Source organism: Amphiprion ocellaris, chromosome 17, assembly GCF_022539595.1.
Source record: "Amphiprion ocellaris isolate individual 3 ecotype Okinawa chromosome 17, ASM2253959v1, whole genome shotgun sequence".
NCBI classification, from domain to species: domain Eukaryota; kingdom Metazoa; phylum Chordata; class Actinopteri; family Pomacentridae; genus Amphiprion; species Amphiprion ocellaris.
In genome coordinates this window covers 11,837,274-11,860,621 of record NC_072782.1, presented here as the reverse complement: position 1 = coordinate 11,860,621, position 23,348 = coordinate 11,837,274, and the positions used below count along the sequence as shown (strand labels likewise).

Genomic DNA, 23,348 nt, shown 5'->3' with positions numbered 1-23,348 from the left:
CCAGTCGGTGCTCGGACCCTAATAATAAACCCAAGGGTTTCAATAGGGTCTTCGCACCATTCGGTGCTCGGACCCTAATAATTCCTTGCATTCCAATAGGGTCTAATAATAATAAATAATTCCTTGCATTCCGATAGGGTCTTCGCACCATTCGGTGCTCGGACCCTAATAATTCCTAGGGTTTCAATAGGTTCCTCGCACCACTTCGTGGTGCTCGGACCCTAATAGTTCCTTGCATTCCAATAGGGTCTTCGCACCGTCGGTGCTCGGACCCTAATAATTCCTTGCATTCCAATAGGGTCTTCGCACCATTCGGTGCTCGGACCCTAATAATTCCTAGGGTTTCAATAGGTTCCTCGCACCACTTCGTGGTGCTCGGACCCTAATGAACAACACTAAATAGGGATCTCCTATCCCGGAACACTCGATCCCGCTGAGTGATTCACATAACAAACCGAACCAATCAGGTGAATCGAAGCAGTTGCGTGCTTCAAACGTCACTGAAGTGATTCAAACGTCACGAGTCACGTGACCAAACCACGCCTCGGCACAGTGGCTCGATACGTTTGCTTCATGAGCTACAGCGCATGTGTCGAAGCCTCGGGTATCAGAGGACCATCACTACCTGTTGATGCAGCGCTGCAGTTCCACCTCCCACCACCAGGGGTCTCTGTCTCCGCTCTGCCCGCACGTGTGTTGTTTGGCTTCAGGTCACGCGAGATTTTGTGTCCGCGTACAAACATGTCGGCATTCAAGAGAAAACGTGGAGGACAGCGTCCTGCTGATAAAAAGGCAAAAAAGGCAAAATTTGTGGCAAATGCAGACGACGCACCCAACGAAGCTGTAGAGGAGAATAGAAATGAAGTTACAATCCCGCCGCCGGTGTCTAAGGTGAGTGTTTGATCCTAATAACAACCACTGAAATTAGTTAGCCAGGTAGCTAACCTCAGTTCCTAAACACGCCGGGGGTATATCTTCTTTACTTTAAACATTATCTTTGTTATACTGAACAGTTCACACAGTGTAGCTACAACAAATACACTGAGAGCTGCATTTTAATGTGCAGTATTTTACAGAGATCTCATCATTCTCAGTATGATATATCTCTGAGACTTGACGTAAAGTTTGATTGGCTGAGTGTTATTAAGAATTCCATCTAGATAAACCGGAAAATGCTTTTAACTACACAATGCGCATGTTTCGATGTATTGTCATGAAATTGAATGAGATAAACTCTTTTGAACAGGGCAAATGGACCAACAAGGAAAGGGTTCTCATTTTCTCCTCCAGAGGGATCAACTTCAGAACAAGACATTTGATGAAAGACCTAAAAACAATGATGCCTCATTCAAAAGAAGGTTTGTGTCATGCACCTCATTCTTTCAAATAAGTATGTTTGTTACTTGTTGTATGTTATGCTGAGAGATGAAATAATAATACCATCCTCTGCCTAGATACCAAAATGGACAGGAAGGACAAGTTGTTTGTTGTTAATGAGGTGAGTCTGTTGTTTTGTGTACATTCTGTTCTTATATAATCACATGCATTTACGTAGCAGAGCTTAAGATCAGCATTGTTTTGCAGGTGTGTGAAATCAAAAACTGCAACAAATGCCTCTTCTTCGAGGCCAAGAAGAAGCAGGACCTCTATATGTGGTGAATATTTGGTCTTTCCTAAGCTGTCTGGATGTTTAACCGACTGAGTTACTGTTGAAAAGCAAATGTTCCTTTAGATTTTTTTCTAAATTCAACAATATTTTTGCCTTTCAGGATTTCAAACTCCCCTCACGGGCCTTCTGCGAAGTTTCTGGTTCAGAACAGTAAGTTACTTTTCTACAATAATCTAGTGCAGTAGACATTTTTCATCCAGTGGGAAAAAATTAACTTATTTTAATGTTACGTCCACAGTTCATACACTGGCTGAACTCAAAATGACAGGAAACTGCCTCAAAGGATCCAGACCGCTGCTCTCGTTTGATCCTGTAAGTAGCTCTGGCCATGAATGAAATAAGCAAAGATTTGCTGTCAGTTTATCGAGTATAGTGAGATTTTGTTGTAAAGACAATGTTTTGACCAGGTATTTGCAGTAATATGCACATAATGAGTCTGTGATCTGAGTGATGACCAGGTTAGCTTTTTTTTTGCAGAGAACATGCCTTTATGTACATTTAAAGGCAATAAACCAGTGCAAGAAAACTGTTTGACCTAAAATTTTTCTGTTATTTTTTTCATCTCTCAGAAATTTGATAAGGAGCCCCACTATGCTTTACTGAAAGAGCTCTTCATCCAGGTGTGTTTTCATTACACAAGATCCCTGTCATGGTGCAAACATAAATACTGATGGTACCTTTTGTAGCAGCCTAAGAAAGGATGTCTTCTGTCCAAATTTAGCTGGAAAATGTTAAGACCAATATTACCTTAAGTATATTAGTATAAGTGATAATTGTATAGACACAGCTTTGGCTTTACCTTAAACATGTCTTTCTAATTCCAAGGAAATAATCATTAATTTTTCTTGTTATAGACTTTTTCCACTCCACGCTACCATCCTAAGAGTCAGCCTTTTGTGGACCACGTCTTCACATTCAGCATTGCAGACAACAGAATATGGTTTAGAAACTACCAGGTGAGATTTCACTACACTTCAATATGAGTTCCAAGAAAACATGTTTGTTCTGTTTTTGGGGGATCTGGAATTTAGTATTTGCTACTCTTTCCATGCTCAGATAATTGAGGAGGACGCCTCAATAGTGGAGATCGGGCCTCGTTTTGTTCTCAACCTCATCAAGATCTTCCAGGGGAGCTTTGGAGGGCCAACACTTTATGAAAATCCAGACTTCCAGTCTCCTAATATGGTGAAAAACCCGTGCTTGCTAGTTTAAATTTGTAATCATATGATGCTAATGGTTCAAATTTAATATGCCTGAGACATTATACATTTATTTTTGTCATGTTCTCTTTGTCTACAGCACCGACGACAGATCCGACTGGCAGCAGCAGCCAAAGTGCGTGAAAAGCAGATGGTGAAGGAAATGCACAAACTGAAGAAGGCCGAAGTGAAGGAGGATTTGGTAAAAGACGTTACAGCTGACGTCTTCCTCACACCAGCAGAGGAGAAGCCTGTTCACATCCAGACAGAAGCACCCGAGCCAAAAGTGGTGAAGAAAAAACAGAAAGCTTTCAAAAGACAAAGGATGCAGATGGCGCGCAGGTAACTGGATGGACTGGAATAAGCTGCGTGAATGACTTACTGCTGCCATGATTCAATATTATCTGTAAAAAAAATGTGGAAATGCAACAGTGCAGTCAGGTCAGAAGTCCAATATTATGAGTTTTGTTAGGTTACAGTACAACTGTCATTTAACTACAACATACTTAATAGTCCCAGAGAAAATCTTAATTCTGCACGTTGCATTGCGTGATGTAATTTGTGGACTGACATTCTTTTCCCTCAACATGAGGACTGTGCAGATTGTAGATTTAAGATGCTACAATACTGCAAACAAAAGTTGCCCATCCTTTTTTATAAATATTCCATCAAAAAAACTTCTTTATTGAATTTTAGTGTGTACAGTTGTTTTCTATGTCATGGAAATAAAACAGCTTGAACTTGGTGTCAGTATCATGTGATATATGTTCCAAACAAAGGGCGCTGAAAGATGTCAGTGTACATTTCCAACACGAGGGACTGTGGAGTGGAAACTTACTGCTAACAAGCTTCACGAGGCACCTTGAGTAAACTGTCTGAGTGTGTCATGTCTTATTTATCTGCTGTCAACCAGTTCACTCCAGATGTCAAAAGGATGAGATCAAAAATGTACTGCACAGAGAAATCATGGCCAATTACGCTGTTAACTGTGTAGTTTAAGTCACTGAAAACTTTTCATACATTGACTTAAAATAACCTGGTCTCCATAGTAACAAACAACACTGTAACCATACAGACATTTTCCATATCCAAGTTAATGAAACTGAGAAATTTAGGAGACTGATAGTGGTCTAACTACACACAAATAAACAACAAGATCAAAAACGATTCATTATCTTGGCAAATAGTCAACCAGTTGATTTTGCAAAAGTCACTACCTTTCCCTCTGTGTCCATCATACCCACAAGTCCAGCTGTTTTTCTTCAGCTTCCATTCACTGGTAGCACTGCGCCTCTGGCAGAGTTTGTCTTCTCGTTATCATGCTCAGTCACCACTGATGTTAAGGTGCTTATTTAAAGTCCAATCTCACTGGCTGTCTTCAGTCCACCTCCTCATCAGGACAGCAGTAATATTCTACGAAGCAGATCTGTCCATCATCATTTCTGACCAGGTACTGCAGAGAGAGGAAACCCCTGCTGTCTGTCCTTACGGAGACTTTGCAGGACAAAGCCAAGGCTTTGGTGGATGGTTTCAGTAGAGACATCTTGTATCTGTCAAAGTTTACAGAGAGGACCAATCAGAATGTGGAGCTTTAATAGAACTGATTACAAACACATTAAGAGTATTCCTCAGTGTTTTTGCAGCAGACATGTTGACATGAAATTGTAGAAAAGACAGGTATAAATAACTAATGGCTGCATGTTGTGGAGGTTTGCCAGTTCCCAGTCATGCTGATATAACAGAGTGACTGTTCATGTTATTATCTGAGCTTTTCCTGCCATGACAAATCGGATGTCTTCTGTCAAAAAGGTCTAATACAAAAGTAGTGGTAGTATAGCACAACAACATTTTAAATATAATTATCAGTTGTTGACAGTTTTTTTTAGGAAACAAGTCTCAAGGGAGGCAAAAAGTTCATGGCTGCACTGCAAGTGAACTTGTTGACTGGGCCACATTTGCAATATTGATCTCATGAGTATCCTTTAGAAAATGCAGATGTTTTCTCATAAGTTTGGACAATTTTTAAAAAGGAATTTAAAAATATTCATCAGAATCCAACATGTCCTAAACTTCATGTCTGCTGATGATGGTCGGTCCCAAACCCAGTTAGAATAGAATATCCTTTATCAGTCCCACAAGGGGAAATTTGCAATGTCACAGAAACAGTGACAGAAAAATCAAGAGAACACATCTATAAATTAAAGACAACATATATACATGATATATACAATGTAAATAAGAAAAAATACAAAGACCAGAGCAAACTCGAAAACTTTGGTCTTCATGGTGTGTGGTCGGATAATGGACCAAAAAAGTACAAATGAAAGTATTTTTAAAAAACACAGAAATAACAAAAAAGAGGAAAATACTTGAAACTGAACAGGAGCTTTACAGGGGGACAAGTGTGCTGCTGGGAACTGTGAAATACAGCTCCAAACAGCACTGTAGAGTAGTATTGTGAAAAGAGTGCATCAAGGTCAGGTTGAGTGTATCTACCACCTATTTATCACAAGTTGAAGCCTATAAGCAAGTGTTGGAATATAAATACCACAAATTCATCTACTACTTTGTGTCTGTCACTCTTATCTTTAGGTCACTGTGTTACCGTATCCAGTTCTCCTAGTCCACCTCTGGGACGTGGCAGTCTATTTCTCTTTCATCTTAATGATGCAAACTTTTTGTGATTGTATGCTTACCTGTTGGTTTGTGTCTTGGTGCACCGGAACAGCTCCATCATGTCTGAGTCTTTTGAATAGTCATAATGGGCATTTCCAGAGCTTCCAAATGTAGACAACCTGAAGAGTAAAAACATATCATTGACATTTGTGGACAGTATTTCTAAAGTTGAAGAATTCACTAATCTTTCAGTACAACAAATTGCCTGCAGAAGGTCACTGCACTGAATGTCAGCTATTCATTAAATTTAGCATGTGCTGATGCTGTGTTGGACCTCATTTCTGTCACTTATAATCAAACAAAAAGGCTTAAGAAAGTATGTATGAAATACTTGGCAGTTTAGCTACAGAGAGGAGAGTGACTGCCTTCTTCATGGGGTTCAATGGAATTTCAGCACTGTTATTATGAACAGACACTGTAGTAAGAACAGGCAGCATAGTTTTGACAGCATACCTGAAGTATGGCTGGCTGGGGGACATGGTGATCTGTAGCACCTCACTGGTCATGTCCAGCTCAGAGAAGGCTTCCTTCAGACTCTCTGACTGTAGGATCACCTTTGAAAAGAGTCAGAGATAAACAATCAGTCAAGATTTATGTTGATTGTTGTTATAACAACCGCATATATTGTCATATACGTCCATTACTAATCTATTTGGGAAGTAAGGAAACCATTCTAACCAAAAAAACTTGTATTTCTATTAACATAAAGAGACTGATTCACATTATTTTATATGTATTATTATATATGTTTAGATTTGTTTTTGTCATTCTTATTTTTTGTGTACGTATATTATTCCAGTTTCATGACATAAAACTTAAACCTTGTTTGTGACATTGTTGCTGCAGAACTCAAAGTCAATTGGTTCTTCTGGTTCTTGTGTGTTAATCTTGCAAACAGTCACCACACCAGCCTCTTCCAGGAACAGTGTCAGAGGGTAACCGTACCCTCTGTAGCACATCCGCAAGGCTGTTGATACTCCTGGAACATCATATGAGGGAAGTAATAAATATCCCGAGTCATGTCTCAGGTTGGTACTATTCCAACTACAGCTAAAAGATTATATGGTTTGATTTTTTGCCCATTCTACGTCGGTTTCCTTTATTTATTTTTTTTACCTGGTACTGTGCTTCCTCCAAAGATATTGAGGCAGTCCAGCAGAACAGTGAGGTTGATCTGAAAACCCACCAAATCTTCCTTTATGGTGTACTCTTGGAAGATCTCAGCCTAGAAAGGAAAAAGTATACCTTTATTTTTTCAGGCGTTACTATATAGGGGATATGTTTACATTTGTAAGAAATCTAAATTCTGCTGATCGAAGTGGTTTACCTTCTCTGTGTTTGCTCAGTTGAAAAAAAAGTACAAGTAAAACCCACCTGGATGAAGGCATTGGCTTGCAGACATTTGGAGTCCTCCACAGTGACTTTCAGGCCATTGGGTGTGGCAGTGAAGATGGCATGGTCTTTAAAGGTGATAGCCTTCAGTATGTTGGAGAGATTGCGGGCATTATCCAAACTGGCTACTAAAACATATTGTTCATCATCAGCCTGAGACTGGGTGGACAGTGGCATTGTGGCGCTGAAACAGAAAACACGAGGATTTACAAAAAACCTGTGACTGGTCAAGGTAACTGCGGAAACATGAGGACAGCAGCTCTAAATCCAGATACTTAAAGATAAATGAATATGCACCGTTGTTTTAGAATGTGACCTGTGTAATCATTAAAATAACCACCAAATTGTAGCAAAGAGTAGGTGAATGGTAATGAAAACACATTTTATTGAACCACAGTTGCTGTAGTTTGAAAATATTTTTGAGCCCCTTTTAAACGTGCATCACTCTTTATTAATCTGACAGCAATTGGATGACCTTGATGTCAACATTCTGTCCACGTGTGATGATAATTTAACTGTATTAGCTTATGCACATCAGATAATGAACATTAACTGTAATATGAGAAGCCAAATACATCAGTATGTGATTCCTTTACTCTTACACCGACACAGATTACAAGTAGCCTCAATGTGACAACAGTGTAACAGAAAATCTGAAATTGTTTTTTGTCTTTTGTCACTCCAAGATTCCCAGTGGCTCCATCTGGACACCACTATGAAAAACTTCTTGGGGACCCACTGTATAAATTGCCTTAGCTAGCAAGTCTGCTTCATTACAGCTCGGAAATCATGTTGAGATTCAAGTGAAGAGGAAACCTTTGGTCAAAAACATTTGTGCAATAATGGACAGAACACTCAAGAAACTTTCATTCTGCTGTTTGTATCTTAAGCTAGGTTAAACTGTCTGGCAGCGAATCACAAGCGGAGTTAAAACGACGTAAATAAATAAAGGGCAGCTAATTTCACGGCCATGTTTCGTACTATCTAGAATCCCCGGTACACAAATTTTAAAAAAAAAAATATTCAAGGGACTGTTATTGTGTGTCTGTCACTTACAAAGTTGTACTTCGGCGAGTCGGACGAATGTTTTGAAGAATGGCGCCCGGTGTGTCACAACTTCCGTTTTCGTCTTCTTCTACTGCGGAAGTAGAAGATCACATTCCAGAGATTTCGTAGCAGAGTGCGAAAACACGAGAACAGTTTCCCCTGTCTGCATTGGCAGAACGAGACAGTACCGGTGTTTTCTGATCTACAGAGGTGAGAATATTTACTATGTTTAAATTCTGTCGCTGTTCAGTAAAATATTGTTTAGTCTGCGGGTTTGTTAGAGTTCTTAATACCTGTCATGTCAGCCACCGGGTAGATGCTAGCAGGAAGCTAGCGTTAGCGCAGCTTGATGGCGTCGGAGAAAAAGAGTAACAATTATATGTAACAACTGAGAAATAATTAACAGCGCAGAAATCCTCCCAGACACGTCCTCAAGAGGTTTACTATGTTAGGATGTAATGAAAAATAAAATTTCACCCGTGAGACAGCCATCGTTAGCCCGATGACTAATTCTAATTCATTCATTTATTTATTTTTAAAATGGGACAGTTCGTATTAATGTACATTTCCATGTAAATACGAGAGATTGTAGCCATATGGCTAATTTCCATCTCAAGTCCCATTGGCAGATCAAAGATAAAGAATAACATAAAACCATAACTGAACAAAGACATACAAAAAAGAAAAACAAACAAGCGATAACACATAGTGGACATAACAGACAAAAGCTGGGAGACCAAGGCTAGCCACCAAGCACTAATTAATTAACGTTCACACATGATTATATTGTAAATATGTCTTTGTTGCTATTGCACATATCCCTCTATCATTATTGCCCATTGCTATACTACACTTATCCCTCTGTCACTATAGCGTAAGAGTCCACTACATATATCCCTCTGACACTATTACATATAATTGTATTGCACATTTCCCATTGCCACTATTGCACATGATAATATTGCACATTTCTCTTATTCACTATTGCACATATCCCCGTCTACATTACATATAATTGCCCTATACATGTCCCTTCTAACACTATTGCACATATCCCATTATCACTATCACTCATGATCATTAAACACTATTACACATGACTATATTGCACGAAGCCCACATCTACACATTTAAAACAAATTACACAGAGTACTCAGGGACAAGCCCAATCAACAACAAACAAATTTAAAGTGTTATGATCGCAGATCTGATTTTCCAATAGCCATGCTTTGAGATGTTTAGTAAATGAGGTAAGATGTGGTTGTTCACGAATGGCACTTGGTATAGTATTCCAGGTTTGTGATGCAGGAAAAGAGAAAACTGACTGCCCAAGAGCACAAAGGTACAATGACAATTATATGTTTACTAAACTAATGTGAAAAATAAACTTAATTAAATACAGCTCGAGTTTACATTACCTTACTCATGAATTCTGTAGGGTGTGCTCCTGATTTTTCTACACTGCAGTTAGGTCTGCTGAATGGTGAGGTTATAGAGTTGCAACGAATATTTTCAGAATTGAATAACTATCTGATTATTTGTAAATTACTGGGTTAAACCTTAATCTGTAACAACAAAAAAACTGTTGACGGACATTATTTCTGAAATGATTCATTGTAAATAAATAGAAAAATAGCATGCCATATTTTAAAATTAATTCACTGTCAAATGAAACCCTATATTCTGTAAAAATAAATAAAGATTCAAAAATGGTGTGCACTGTTTCAACACGAATTCACTGTCATAACAAAGGAAAGCAGCAGGTGCTAGTATGTGAAAAGCTGTCATTGAAAATGTATTTTTTTTACTTGAAAAGGTACTTTAGCTAATAGTCAGTACTCAAAATAGCTGCCAATTACATTTCTCCGTCTCAGACAATTGATGAGTTGAAACTAGGAATACCCCTCAACCATCCTAAAGATATAGATTCAGAGACAAACAGTTCAGAAGTTGTAACAAATAAGTTATCAAATGCTGTTGCTTAAAAATCTTTATTTTAGATTAAATATTTTCTTAAAATTGAGTTTTATGATGTGATGTTATGTTGCCACAAACCTTCAACCTTGTTTTTGTTTGTATGTTCCTACTACAGCACATAGATTTGTTTTGTAACGTGAACTTCTTATGTTGCCTTTAAAGAAAGACTTGGTGCTTCTTTGTTTGGTGATGGAAGGATTGTTTAACTATTAAATTAATTGCCAACTACTTTCATATTAAATTAATCAGTTTGAAAAAAAATCTAATTCTCAAATTCCACCTCTTTAAATTTGATTATTTTCTGGATACTTTCCTCCTCTATGACAGTAAATTGCATATCTTTCACTTGTCAACAAAATAAAACATTTTAGGAGACTGATCTACCTTTTCATGATTTTTTTTAACCTTTTATGGACCAAGCATCTAATGAATTAAACAAAAAAAAAGCCTCTATGACATAACAATTGACAAAAATACTGGTTTAAAGAAAGCCGGTTATTAAATCACAACAATAAACGTTAGCATCAACTGTTAGGTGTTTTATAAGGTGTTTTAATTGTTTTTTTAGAATCTAATTAGTTTTTATGTCGTTACAAACTTTGAACAGTTAACACTAGGGGTGCCCAATATTGAGTTTTTTGCCAATAACTGATATACCGATATTGTTCCACTCTCAATTTCCGATTCCAATATCAACCGATGCCGATATATTTGAGCTATTTAACTAATTTTAGGTAACATCACATATCTCCTGTCATGGAATTAACACATCATGCCTTATCAAAGTCCAAGTCCAAATTAACAATGTTTTTGTGTTACTGCTACAGCATAGACTAGTAGATCTTTTATGTAAAGTGAATGTCCTATGTTTACTTCTAAGGACAAATGGGTGCTTTTCAATATTCCCATCATTACTGGCAACAGTGCATTTCTCATCTCCCTGTATTGCTAATACATTGAGACCCAGTGGAGCTCATTTATGAACTACTGGCCTACACATATCCGAGCAACCACCTACAATAGCAGCAGCTTATTAAAACACTGGAGAATAACAAGCAATAAACCAACAGCGACCATCCAGTCAGTGTGATGTGCAAACCATTTAGCAGCGATAGATAGATAGATAGATAGATAGATAGATAGATAGATAGATAGATAGATAGATAGATAGATAGATAGATAGATAGATAGATAGATAGATAGATAGATAGTACAGAATTATATTGAGTGGAAAGGAGGTAGGTTAGGAAAAATGCTTTTCAAAAAAATAGAAGCATGTTTGCCTAAATTTTACTGTACTAGATTAAAACAAATAATAGAGTTAAAATTAGAATGAAATAAAATTGAGCTCTCTCAGTGCAAATTAAAGTTGAATGAACTCGGTGAATGTTCAAAGTCAGATGTCCATATTGACATTTAAGTCACGTATATTGTCTGTTAAAATACTTCATAATATATGGCTGTCGAAGTTACAGCCCTGCCATTAATGGGAGGAACACTTGTTTTTGTGTTTTTGACAAGAGGTGAATCTCTGTATTTTCTTTCTCTCCTTCAGGTTTTTCATATCAGACAGTCTGCCTGAGCCACAGTCATGGTGTGCATTCCCTGCATTGTGATTCCTGTCCTGTTGTGGGTCTACAAAAGGTTCCTGGAGCCGATCCTCTACCCTGTCATTTCACCCATTATTAATACATTCTGGACCAAAAAAGCAGTCCAGGAGACTGGGACTAATGACCAAAAAGTCAGTGAAAAGAGTAATGGGACATACAAGGTAAGTTAAATAAAAAAATGAAAGGTTGCATTATGATATTTTATTCATTTATTTATTTGTATGCGGTTTAACAAAGATTTGATGTCATATTTGGATATGAATGGAATTGCACTGTTATGATAGGATCTTATTGTGTTATGTTTTATTCATGCACAGAGTGGAATACTTTATAGTGGAACCCTGTATTAGATGTAATCTTCTTTATATTTGTGACACTGAATAATAGTATCTTAAAATTTATTCTTAATGTTGTTATATCAAATTCACACTTATTGCCTTGCTCTAATGCTGGGTATAAAAGCTTAAAAATCTGTATATCTTTAGGAGAAAAACTGCACAGGAACCACTGAGACAATTGATCTACTTTTTCATTTTTGACACTGTTGTTGCCTGCAGCTTTGTAAAGGAAATTTTTGTTCTCATATTTTTCAGCCTGAGAGCAACGGTGTGGCGACTGCTAATGGATCAACTATAGCAGCGGACAAGAAGACAGATTGACAGCTCAAAATGTTATAAAGCAACAGAAACAGTGTATATATTCTATTCATATAGTATAGAGAAACTATAAATTAACTTATCAACCTTCGACAAATGGATTGGTTTTAATAACCATCCAGAATTGTTTAAAGCTTGTGTTTAATTTTTTCCATTTATAATGTTGATATATTTTCTTCGTTAATCATTAATTGACACATTCATTTGCTGTATTGAATATTGAGTATCAATGAAATAATTTTTCTAAGTCAAACTTGAAATTTAATGAATGAATAAAAGAAAACCTTCAAATAATAAATGCTCATTTATTGTTCCCATACAGAATTGTGCTGCCACTTACACTAGTCATAAAAGAATCTCTCCACCTGTATTTGGTAACTGTAGAATATGACATTTATCTTTTGAATATCTGAGATGTTCAGAACAAAAAAAAGGTTTTTACTTGAAGCCTTTTTCAACATTCTATTGTATCAACTACTCGTGAATAATTTAACAACACAAGGGCTCGTGCATCTTTTCATAATCACTCTTTCTACTACAGTATATTTTACAATAGTATATGATTGTGGACAAATGAATGGACAGTTGATGACTGAAAGCAGTTGAATGCACAAGAAGGAGGATTTACAGCATTCATGGTTTACAACAGGGATTATGCATTTGTAGAATTGAGAGGGGTGGGGGGGGGGATTTTTTTGATTCATATGCAGAAACTGGTCTGGGGCTGAGTTGATAACACACCCCTCCCTCTTGGTGGCTTTATTTTATATGTAAAAAATACATGTTAAAGTGACCTGAAATATCAAATTAGATGAAGTTGAAAGCAATAGACTTTATGCAGACTTGTGTCATCAGTAATTGATCAGATTCAATACTTGAAAAGACTGATCTTGATTAAAAATTATATTCGCTTTGCTTACACCTTCAATAAATAACATTTGTTATATACTGAAAGGAATAACATTCAATATGAGAGATATTGTGATTTTTTATTCCACACTGCTGCTATACAAGCCTGTTACAACAAAGAAGGACTTGACTTCAGGATTATATGTAGGACTGTATTTGGAAGCTCTTGATGACCAAAGGAGTCGTTCTCATACTATGATAAATTACAGATGATAAAACAAATTTGGATAGCTTTTTGCGACAAAACACATCAGATCATGATATGAAAATAAAACATTTACATTTCATATACACCGATCAGGCATAACATTATGACCACTGACAGGTCAAGTGAATAACACTGATTATCTCGTCATCATGGCACCTGTTAGTGGGGTGGATATATTAGACCGCAAATGAACATTTTGATGTGTTAGAAGCAGGAAAAATGGACAAGCGTAAGGATTTGAGGGATATTATTCTCTAATATCGCATTTATTTAATTCAAGGTTTATTTCATAGACATATTTGTTAATTTCGTAGGAATATTTACTTATCTATTTACTAATTGAATATTGAATTAAACGGTATTGCACACTTTAATGACATCTGCTGGACGTTTGGTAAAAATGCATATTTGGTCTCCGCCGCAACGTCACAGACGTAATCAACGCCCACATTTTCGTCATCACGCAAGGGGTGGCGACGTGGAAAACATGGTGGAAAGGAGTCTGTAGAGTAAACTTAGCTGTCAAAAATACACCACAATTGCAAGTATTTGCCTTTGTAAATTACGTTTGTTAAAAAGCGTGGACAAAACTGCAGTTCAGTGGAACAAAACCGTCTCCTGTTAGCGGTCGTGCGAGTCGACAGAGCCTCAGAAACTGCGAGAAGCATTTATGACAGGTAAGCCGAGCGGTCAGCTGATGGCAAACAAGCAGTGAACGTTAGCTGCTTTTTCAAGAGTGAGATATTTACTAACGGCCGAGCTGACACGTTCCTCTATCAGTAATTTACCGAGCTGTGATTTTATGCTAATTTTGGACTTTCAGTGTAAGGTTGTTGACTGCGAAAATTGCCGAGACGCCGGCTATTTCCTGCAGTTGAATTCAGTTTGGGCTAGCAAACGTCATGCAAGTTGGTGTTCTGGAGTAGCAGATACATGTACAGTCATGCTGTAAGCAGATACAGCTAAAGGTGCATTAGATAGTACACTAAATATAGAAACTGATTACTTTTCTTGCAAGTTTACCACACCCGTAAAATACAATGTAGAATAGTATGACTCAGTAGCTTGTATGTCTTGACATTAGCATCACTGTGTCTCTCATATTTATCAATCATTACTGTGGGAGGAGCACAGACTATCCCTTGTGGTGAAAAACCACTATGTACTTGTACTGTATTTAAGTTCACTTGAACTTGCTACTCCTGTATGCCAAAGGTGTGTCAGTAGAAGAAAACAAAACACGTCCTGGTTCATTGTGTGTCATCCAGTAGTGGTCTTCACCTTACATTCTTCAATGTGTTGGAAAGTATTTTGCACAAATCGCGATTTTGCTTTTGTATTGCATGGACAGGGAAAACCACAGACGCTGAAAATATGTTTATTGTCACGTAACATCTTGAAACCCAAGATACAAAGGTGCCCTCTTTTACACATATTTGAATTTGGATAGAAGTTTGTGTAAATTAGAAGCTGCTTTCTCATCTCACAGTGAAGCCCAGATGACCCATATGAAATGACTTCAGGTTTACATAGTTAGTTTGTAGTGTATTTGTTCATTATGTGTGATGTCACCGAATATTGAACTATTTCCTTTGCCCCAGGCATATTTGGCATATGCCCGGTGAAAACGCTGTGAAGTCTGGCTGAGTGCAGCCAGTAAAGATGGGAGCCAACACCAGCCAAGTTAGTGACCTGTCTGATAACCCCAGTCTCAAGGCTCTGGTGGGCACCGAGTCCATATCGGAGAATGACCCTTTCTGGAACCAGCTCATCTCCTTCACTTTCATCAGTCCCACCAGCAGGTAAGCAAACACTCACATGGAACAGTTCTGTTTAATGTGTCACATCATGTGCCATAATGTTGCAGTTGTGCTCTCAAACTACCCCACTGTCAATCATTCTCTTGTCTGTGGAGTTAGAGTCCAGCCACTAGTAGAGCTTTTAATTCATGTTTTTACACTTATTTTAATTAATTTATTTATTGGTTTAATTCAGCAATACATTATTAGATTTTCCTTAACTATTTCCAAGTTAAAAAAAACTTTCACAATCATTGCTTTCACACTGCTGATAATGAAAATGCTATGTATTTGGAGCTTTACATTAAATCTTAATATGCCCAACAAAGACAAAACAAAGAGCCAGCAATGAAGGTAAACAAGTTGGAGGTGACATCCTTTGTGAGATAAGTAAACTCTCCACAGTTGTAGACCTTGGAAGCATTAGTAGAAGTGTGTCTCATTAAAGATGCATAGAAGTGGGGAGTGCTATAATGCGTGGGTCAGTGAGGTACGCTGAGTCAATGTATGTTGAGTGTCACGAAGGTGGCTCGCTTTTAATCTGCTAGATCACCATGGTAACTTGTAATGGATAGCTAACGTGGAGGAGGTTAGGCTCAGAGTTTTGGAGTTAAGTCAGCTGTAAGAAGTGTCTCGCTTTCATCAGTTTGTTTCCTGATGATTTTCTATGAACAATACAGATGCTCAGCTGAGGGAATGCATTATACCTGCTGAGCTGTATGTCACTAATACCAGTGAATGAAGCCATGCAGTGACAGTATCCTCACACTGTACACAAGAACATGCATGCATTTATTTAGTGATGCAGAAATTGCATAAATAAGTTTATGTGTTGGGTCCTGATTTGCTGCAAAGTCTGTTTTGCAATGCTGGTACTGCACTTAATCAAATGTAGATTAGAATGTTGATTAGCTGTTTGGAGTTCTGTCACAGACAATTTTCAGTAACATTAATTTCTCTTTGATTTGGACCAAAACTGAAGTCATACAGTGTCAAACCTAAGTGCACTGCTTCAATATTATGTTTAAATGAATGAATTAAAAAAATGGAGAGCTTCAGTGTGCACCAGTCATTGTTAGAAATAAGCAGCTGCATTGAGTTTTCTGAATGTTAAATAAATGTGTTAACAGTTATGTACCAGCATTCCTCTTTTTGCTGTAATAAATGTTTATATTCCTCTTAGTCTCAGTTACAACAATCTAGAGTAGGTGGCAAAGAATCAGTCAATTTTGTGCAGAAGAAGAATTACATTAAGTATCAAATGCCCCCTTTTATGTGAACAGACACAGAGTAAGCCTGGGGTAACAAAGAAAGTTGAGAACTACAGTCACGATATCCATTATCAAACTTGATTCATGGTGCAGCCCTCAGGTGTGTTTAAAGGCATCCTCTAAAGACTTTCAGAAAATTACCAGATTTTTGACATATTTCCTCAAGCGTCACCTCATGCGTTAGAACATGCAATACCAGCAAGCATTTGAAGCGCAGTCTCTCCAGTGAGAGGGTTCTTTACGATTCCCACCCAGGATCCAGCATTAAACTGTTACCAGGATGTTTGCAGAGCTCACCTGAGTAATGATTCAACAGGATTACTGCCCTGAATGTTTAAGGATATAAAAGTTAACCGTTAATTTAAGTTCCTTTTATAAATAGTGTTTAGATGTAAAGACAAATGATTTCCTCTTACAGCTGGACTGCAGCTGGTAGTACATATTTACACAGATGGACCGTTTCAAATGTATTTATAAAGCAATAGAAACAGAAAGTACTTAAAATTTTGCATCCATACTTGCAATAAGACTAGACAATCCAAAAGACAAACACTAAGAGAAAACCACCAAACATTTTGATGACTTAACACCTAACTGGTGCATAAGAGAGCATCAGATAGCTACAGAGTAAAAATACATCTTAGACAATTGAAAATAACAGAAAAGGAAGTTAAACAATTAGTTGGCGACGTAATCCGTTAAATCACAAGTCAAAGGGGAACAGGTAGCTTTGTATCCTTAAACAACAAATTAATCATATTAAACTACACAATTTCTGCATTCTGTCTTATCTTTTTTTTTCAAACAAGCTGTATTGCTCTCTGAAATCAAAATTAATTCAATGCCAGGATTGTACAGTAATGCATTACTGCAGCTCTACATGAGAACGGAGTCACTGACTAGTAAAATGAAAATGTCTCTCTGAAATACACGGCAGGTGTTTTTTGTTGTTGTTCTTCTTATTTTTTGTTTAACACTTACAGCAAAGCAAACCCTTCTTTGATATAGACAGTGACATATGGGCTGCTTTGTTTAGTGTTGCCTGTAACCCATTAAAATTCTTGTCTGTTATAATGGAACACGTTACTGAATAGTAATGTGTGATAGTACTAATACTTGTATTACTCATTTGGTTAAGGCATAAACGTGTCACAGCATATTATGTCTGTCATTTTTCTACCCATTGTTGCAACAGCCTGATAAGTTTGGCCATCACAAACGGCTTCACTTCTGTTACTGTTCAATGGCTTTGTGTTTTATTGTTAAGCATAAAGAAATTGTCTCTTTGCATGTTTTGAAGCGAATTAGGGGCTAAATGATATGGTTTTTTTTCAGGCCTATGCTGATATCAGTTATTAGTAATCAAGTAAACCAATTACCGACAGTTAAAATGAATAGACAGTGCATTTGCAGAAAAAAATAACACAAACTCCAACACTAAGAGACAACAGAGCCAAAGTAGCACATCTTTGAATTAATGCATGTAAATATCAGGAATCGATTATTTAAAAAAAAGATAATTGGAAAAATTGCTGAATATCTGATCCAATCATCGGGCATACCAATAATTAATTGACCCCTAAACCAAATCCCATGCATTTTGTCTTCCCTGCAATAAGAATAAATGTACTTACTGTTACACACTGAGTGCTTGCAGCATATAAAATATGTGCATTCACACAGTAATCAGATATGATTTTCCTAGGAAAAGATTTAGAAAATCGGCTGATTTCCGTATCTGTTTACAGGTAACAAAATGTGATTAACAGCCCCTGTAATTTCTTACATCGCATTTGTTTAATCCACACAAAAGTCAAAGTGTAAGTCACAGTTTCATAGCTGGTTAGTCTAGTTCTTGAGCAGGAGCAAATACCAGGCAACCAGCAAGTTGTTGGATCCAGTGAAAAATAGTGAACTGATGTTTTTGCACTTCATGTTATAGCAATATGAGTAGTAAATACTATCAACACTAATTAGGTGCAGAGTTGGCTTCATATTTGGATCAAGCCAGGCTAGCAGTTTCTCTCTTTTCTTGTCCATTTGCTAAATTACACAAACTGAGTGTTGCAGCTGCTTATTTGTCACATAGATATGTGTGGTATGGTTTTCCCATCTAAATCTTGCAAATATGCATTATCGTTCAAGAATTTGGGGTCACCCAGATAATTCCATGTTTTCCATGAAAGCTCACACTTTTTTTCATGTGCCAACATAAATGCGCAAGGGTTTTCTAATCATCAATTAGCCTTTGAACGCCATTAGCTAACACAATGTAGCATTAGAACACAAGAGTGATGGTTGCTGGAAATGTTCCTCTGTACCCCTATGTGGATATTCCATTAAAAATCTGCCGTTTCCAGCTAGAATAGTCATTTACCACATTAACAATGTCTAGACTGGATTTCTGATTCATTTAATGTTATCTTCATTAAAAAAAAACAGCTTTTCTTTCAAAAATAAGGGCATTTCTAAGTAACCCCAAACTTTTGAATGGTAGTGTATGTATTTGTCAAAATGTTCAACTATTCCTTCAAAGTTTCAATGTGAACCAACTAGTTTAGCCTGTTCTGGCTTGTAGGACCTAATGAAAGAATGCTTTGCTTATGATCATAGTGAAACCCAGAGGGGGGATTCTTGAAAATGACTAACGTTCATTCCCCTGCAACATACAACACACACACACTTGACATGATGGCTGAAAAGAAGCAAACTCCACACTGAACTCTAATTAAAATCTATATATGGCATCAATTAGTATTAACTTTAAACTAAGTTTAATGCCTCTAACTGATTTAATGAGTCAGTGAACATATGCTAAAAAGTGATGCTGTATGTCTTCACATGTCCCTACCTGTCTCATTCAGATTTTTATGAAATTTCTCTTTTTGCCCCTGCAGACCTTTAACAAATGCAAATAACTAGTTGTTTTCATGATATTATTATATTATCTTGCAGTTTTTAGCAGGGCAAAAAGGGCAGATGACTCAAGCAATCAGCTGCCCTAGTCTGTTTTAACTTGTTTATCTAATAATAACTGTTCTCTTTTCCACCTATTTGTTTCTGTTTCACAGTGGAGACTCTAAGTTGCTGGAAGAAGCTGTCATTCCCTTGGCCAAGACCCTCAGTACGTTGGATATATAAATATACAAAGTGCATTTTTTAATCATTTTTATGGAACAATAATGTAGACAAGTTGTCCTAGAGAATATTAACTTCTCTGGTGTTCAGATTAAAATGTTTTCGTTTAAATAATGTCGTACCAAACAATTAGTTCCTGAGGTTTCTGCAGTTTGAATTTCTGTTGATAATTAAGTTTTCTCCTCCATTTCTTTCCCAGTTGAAAACAATCCCAGAACAGGAAACTTTAGTGCTCTTGTGAGAATTTTCCTGGGAAGAACCAAAGAGCTGAAAATCTCCACAGAATGCCAAGAGTGAGTATGAGAACCTCAGAGGGGAGAATGAACTCAACTAACTGTGTGGGTAATGATAGACCGTGTGCAGGCCAGTTATTGTTTGATCCCAGACAGGAAGGGAATCCTTGTGTTATAAAGGGAGACAAACACTGAAGTGGTTGCACTTTCCCATGAGAAAGCTGCTGAGGTATAACCATCAACTATGCAGTGATATTCTGCACTCACTGCCAAGCTCCATTTCCACAGAGACTGACTCTGCCCAAGTCACCAAATGCTTCGGGTGGGAACCCTTCAGTCTGTATTAAACACTATTAGAGGTTGAAGTTATCGCTCCCCATCTACTCCCTACTATTTTTCTTACATTTCATAACACTTTTTGTCCCACAAATCTCTGTTTTCTTGGTGCAGCGTAATTGATGTGCAAATACTCAGTTTGTGGCTCAGATTAGGCACCCCTGTGTTGGTATTTAGTGGTTGTGAAACATTGTGGTTCGACTGGATGGTTCCAGTTATTTATTTTCTCCTACATTTGTTTCTCACCAACTTTTCCCCTATTTTTTTCTGTCATAAATAATTGTACAGTAAGTTGTGTGTAGTATCATTATCTGCTATAGTGAAGGCAAAGCGTATCTCATCATTCTTCTGGTTGTCAAAGTGAAGGCCGTATTGAATTTAAAGGAAAGCACTCACTTTATTTTAAACCTCAGAGTTTTACAAGGAGAGACAAGTGTGTTGTTACACAAGTTTGTGTGTCTGTCTCATATTTTGGCTGGTAGTAAAGAGGGAGAAGCATATTTCAAACGAAGCTTGTCAACCTGCAAAAAATCATTATACTTTAAGGAGGACCAGAGGGACGCTACTTTATATGTGACCCTCAATCCAAGTACACTCCACTGATTCTGCTCCATCAGCAGCCATCAGTGGTGGATAATGATTACAGTGTGATAAACGGACGCTTCATTAATTGCTGTGAGGAAATGAACTTCTTCCTGGTTTCTTTCTCTGAAGGTCGAATGTCTGGGTCAGACACTGAACGCCACTCTTTGGCTGACTTGTTAACAAACATGACCAAACATACCAGGTCAAGGGACGCAAGGCTGCTGTCGAACCTCTAGTTCTTTCTCATTGCCAAGGAGGGGCGTTACTTGAGAAAGCACGAAGAGACAGAGTTAGGTGATCTCCCAAGTTGTTGGGCAGACTTTTTGTGTCTTTGCCACACTGTACATGCAGATTGTATTAACATTTTCCCAAGATTTGATTACAGTGCGAGTCTCGCCACCTCCAAATGTGGGCTTGTTGTGCCTAATGCATTTCACATGCATTTATACCTGGTGTTAATGTTCATTTTTACTTCTCCAGATACAGATCTTATGTTAATGCCAAGTGTAAATGAGATATTAGAGCAGTTATCATCTTGTTTCCAGAAAAACACATTAGGTCTTTCCAACTCAGTTCACCAAATTTGAAAAAGAATTGCTTTTGTGATTGCTTATGGTACCAATTTTCATAAAATTATTTGAAGCACTGAGCTGGAAAACCAGGATTTTTCTTTTAGCCCAGTAACAGTGTTATATAACTCTTCCAGTGGGGACCACATGGAGTGGTTTCACCTATTACACCTGCTCCGTGGTTGTCCAAATATTAACCATGAATGCAAATAAAATTCATTTCATTTCATTTCTCATAAAGTATGTCTCTGGATGGCACCATACTCTACATTTCTACAGCTTCTTTTGATGCCAATCATACACACACACAAAAAAATCAGCCCCTTTGCATGAAGAATTAAGGTTTTATGGTTGGTAGAATATCAGAGCAGACAGAAACATTGACATTTTTGACCTAATTTACACCTTCATATAACTGTGTTTTATCATTGAAAAACATATGCATACAAATCAATGAGTCTACAAAATTTCAGATAAGATAAAGATAAAGTTCTTTATTTCTCCCCACTCCAGGGGAAATTTACATTGTTACAGCAGCTTTATTTACAATATATACAAGGGTGAAAAAATTTTTTTCAGGACTTTAGTTATAGTATTTCTCAAGTTATATCACTTTGAATGTTGTACACTGATTGGTCAACTCAATCAATATTCAAAAAACAATCAGTCAAATTGATGATGGTCAGGTGTGGGACAATCAGTGAATTGAAATAGAATGACTAATATAGACTTTAACCCTCTGTAGACTGTACGAAAGTATACAGAGCCACACTTAGATAGCTATAAGCTGAATATGAGTAAATGTTTGCATTTGAACAACATATTATATACTGAAGAGCATACATGGTTGGCCCAGCTGTCTTTGGTAAATAAACAACATAAACAAATGGCACTTTGCCAGCATTTCCCTGCCCAGCAGCAGACCCCTTTAAATCTGTTATTTCTGACACTGCACTGTCTGATCCTTAATGAGATGTCTTTGTTTTGTTTCTCCTCTACAGTCAGCTGTTTATCTGGCAGGCCCACAATGCACTGTTCATGATCCGCTGCCTGCTCAAGGTGTTCATCAGGGAGATGAGTGAGGAAGAGCTGCACCTACAGTTCTCCTACCAGGAGAGGGCACCAGGCTTCCGTGGAGGTGAGCTCCGTAACAGATGATTTTCAATAGGAAGGCGTGTCACTGGGAGATTGTAGTAGAGCCACAAACTGGATGTAGTACTCAACTTCAAAGGTTTCATTAAGTGATTTGGAGTGAGGATCCATTGCTTTGCACTCATTGAGAGACAACCGTCCGTATAGCAGTGAATGTGCTCTGAGAAAATTTGGATCTCTTTTTTACCTTTGCACAAAAATCCACATCGTCTACTGAAAATCTTGTGAGAAGCAACCTTGGAGGTTTTTTGTTTCAATTGAGTTTTTTTGCAATACAGGAACAAGGGTTGCATGTTTATAACATAAGAGTGATGAAAATTTGACTCTAATTAAATAAACTTGAATTCAAATAATTTTAAATGGCTTTGTCCATACATCAATTTCCTGCTGCTTATTTGGAGTCAGGTCATAGTAATTTAGTTGATTATATAATTTTAAATTGTCGTCCTAAGCTGCTGGAACAAACTGCATAAAAAAAGAGAGATTTAATGATAAACACTTATAGACCACTTCATTTCCACTGGTTTTTTATTGTGCTTTTGCAGTTATGATTGTGAAGAAAATATTAAATTCATTATATATGGCTTTAAAACCCTGTAATCCCCATTAGCTAATTTCTCTCATTAGTCCTCTTTACAGTGAGCATGAAAATGAAGAGGGTTGGGAGGGGGACAGAGAAAGGGATTTGTACAGTGGGAGATGGGAAAAGCAAAGAGAGACTGACTATAATCAACAGGGAGCTGCCATATATGTCTCAGATAGTAACTCCCTCAACCCCTTGTGTAGAAACAGGGAGCGAAGACCTCCTTGAGGAGCTGTTGTCCAACCTTGTTCACCTGATTGTTGAAGTGCCCCTGCTGTAAGTATCTCCTTTGTTTGCATACAAGTGTGTATAAATGTACGTGTGTTAGATGAGATTGAA

The 23,348-nt window shown here is 37.4% G+C and overlaps 4 protein-coding genes across 5 annotated transcripts in view; 3 read left to right on the top strand and 1 right to left on the bottom strand.

Moving 5' to 3' along the window:
- Positions 1-726: 726 nt before the first annotated feature.
- bxdc2 (brix domain containing 2) lies at positions 727-3,613 on the top strand. Its single transcript, XM_023285594.2, has 10 exons — positions 727-891; positions 1,247-1,358; positions 1,455-1,498; positions 1,585-1,655; positions 1,770-1,819; positions 1,908-1,981; positions 2,239-2,289; positions 2,524-2,625; positions 2,726-2,854; positions 2,969-3,613. The coding sequence occupies exons 1-10, from the start codon at positions 742-744 to the stop codon at positions 3,212-3,214; spliced, it is 1,029 nt and encodes a 342-aa protein (XP_023141362.2). The 5' UTR covers positions 727-741; the 3' UTR covers positions 3,215-3,613.
- On the bottom strand, positions 3,532-8,108 carry rad1 (RAD1 homolog (S. pombe)). Its single transcript, XM_023285595.3, has 7 exons — positions 7,993-8,108; positions 6,919-7,120; positions 6,661-6,769; positions 6,366-6,523; positions 5,998-6,098; positions 5,565-5,663; positions 3,532-4,418 (listed from the first exon to the last, which is right to left on the bottom strand). Exons 2-7 carry the CDS (start codon positions 7,111-7,113, stop codon positions 4,247-4,249), a joined length of 834 nt encoding a protein of 277 aa, XP_023141363.1. The 5' UTR covers positions 7,114-7,120; positions 7,993-8,108; the 3' UTR covers positions 3,532-4,246.
- Positions 8,078-12,524, top strand: LOC111578680 (UPF0729 protein C18orf32 homolog). The gene is made up of 3 exons (XM_023285596.3): positions 8,078-8,193; positions 11,516-11,731; positions 12,164-12,524. Exons 2-3 carry the CDS (start codon positions 11,552-11,554, stop codon positions 12,227-12,229), a joined length of 246 nt encoding a protein of 81 aa, XP_023141364.2. The 5' UTR covers positions 8,078-8,193; positions 11,516-11,551; the 3' UTR covers positions 12,230-12,524.
- A 1,284-nt stretch (positions 12,525-13,808) lies between these two features.
- The window catches only part of dym (dymeclin), a 60,197-nt gene continuing 50,657 nt past the window's right edge, over positions 13,809-23,348 (top strand). Inside the window, exons 1-6 of one of the 2 annotated variants that reach the window (XM_035955222.2) lie at positions 13,809-14,020; positions 14,945-15,145; positions 19,485-19,537; positions 19,751-19,844; positions 22,276-22,412; positions 23,219-23,285. In XM_035955222.2, coding sequence (XP_035811115.1) covers positions 15,006-15,145; positions 19,485-19,537; positions 19,751-19,844; positions 22,276-22,412; positions 23,219-23,285 — 491 coding nt within the window. In that variant the 5' untranslated portion in view covers positions 13,809-14,020; positions 14,945-15,005. Of the gene's footprint in view, positions 14,021-14,944; positions 15,146-19,484; positions 19,538-19,750; positions 19,845-22,275; positions 22,413-23,212; positions 23,286-23,348 lie in introns of both variants that reach the window. The other variant, XM_023285585.3, reaches the window with a different exon arrangement.

Bases quoted from the DNA above. Each gene is read 5' to 3' on its own strand.
- bxdc2 (XM_023285594.2), top strand. From the start codon at position 742: ATGTCGGCATTCAAGAGAAAACGTGGAGGACAGCGTCCTGCTGATAAA. The intron at 1,499-1,584 runs GTGAGTCTGTTG...ATTGTTTTGCAG, and splicing joins AGTTGTTTGTTGTTAATGAG to GTGTGTGAAATCAAAAACTG. The intron at 2,855-2,968 runs GTGAAAAACCCG...CTTTGTCTACAG, and splicing joins ACTTCCAGTCTCCTAATATG to CACCGACGACAGATCCGACT.
- rad1 (XM_023285595.3), bottom strand. From the start codon at position 7,113: ATGCCACTGTCCACCCAGTCTCAGGCTGATGATGAACAATATGTTTTA. The intron at 6,770-6,918 runs GTGGGTTTTACT...TTTCCTTTCTAG, and splicing joins AAGCCAATGCCTTCATCCAG to GCTGAGATCTTCCAAGAGTA. The intron at 6,099-6,365 runs GTTTAAGTTTTA...CTCTTTTCAAAG, and splicing joins GCAACAATGTCACAAACAAG to GTGATCCTACAGTCAGAGAG.
- LOC111578680 (XM_023285596.3), top strand. From the start codon at position 11,552: ATGGTGTGCATTCCCTGCATTGTGATTCCTGTCCTGTTGTGGGTCTAC. The intron at 11,732-12,163 runs GTAAGTTAAATA...CATATTTTTCAG, and splicing joins AGAGTAATGGGACATACAAG to CCTGAGAGCAACGGTGTGGC.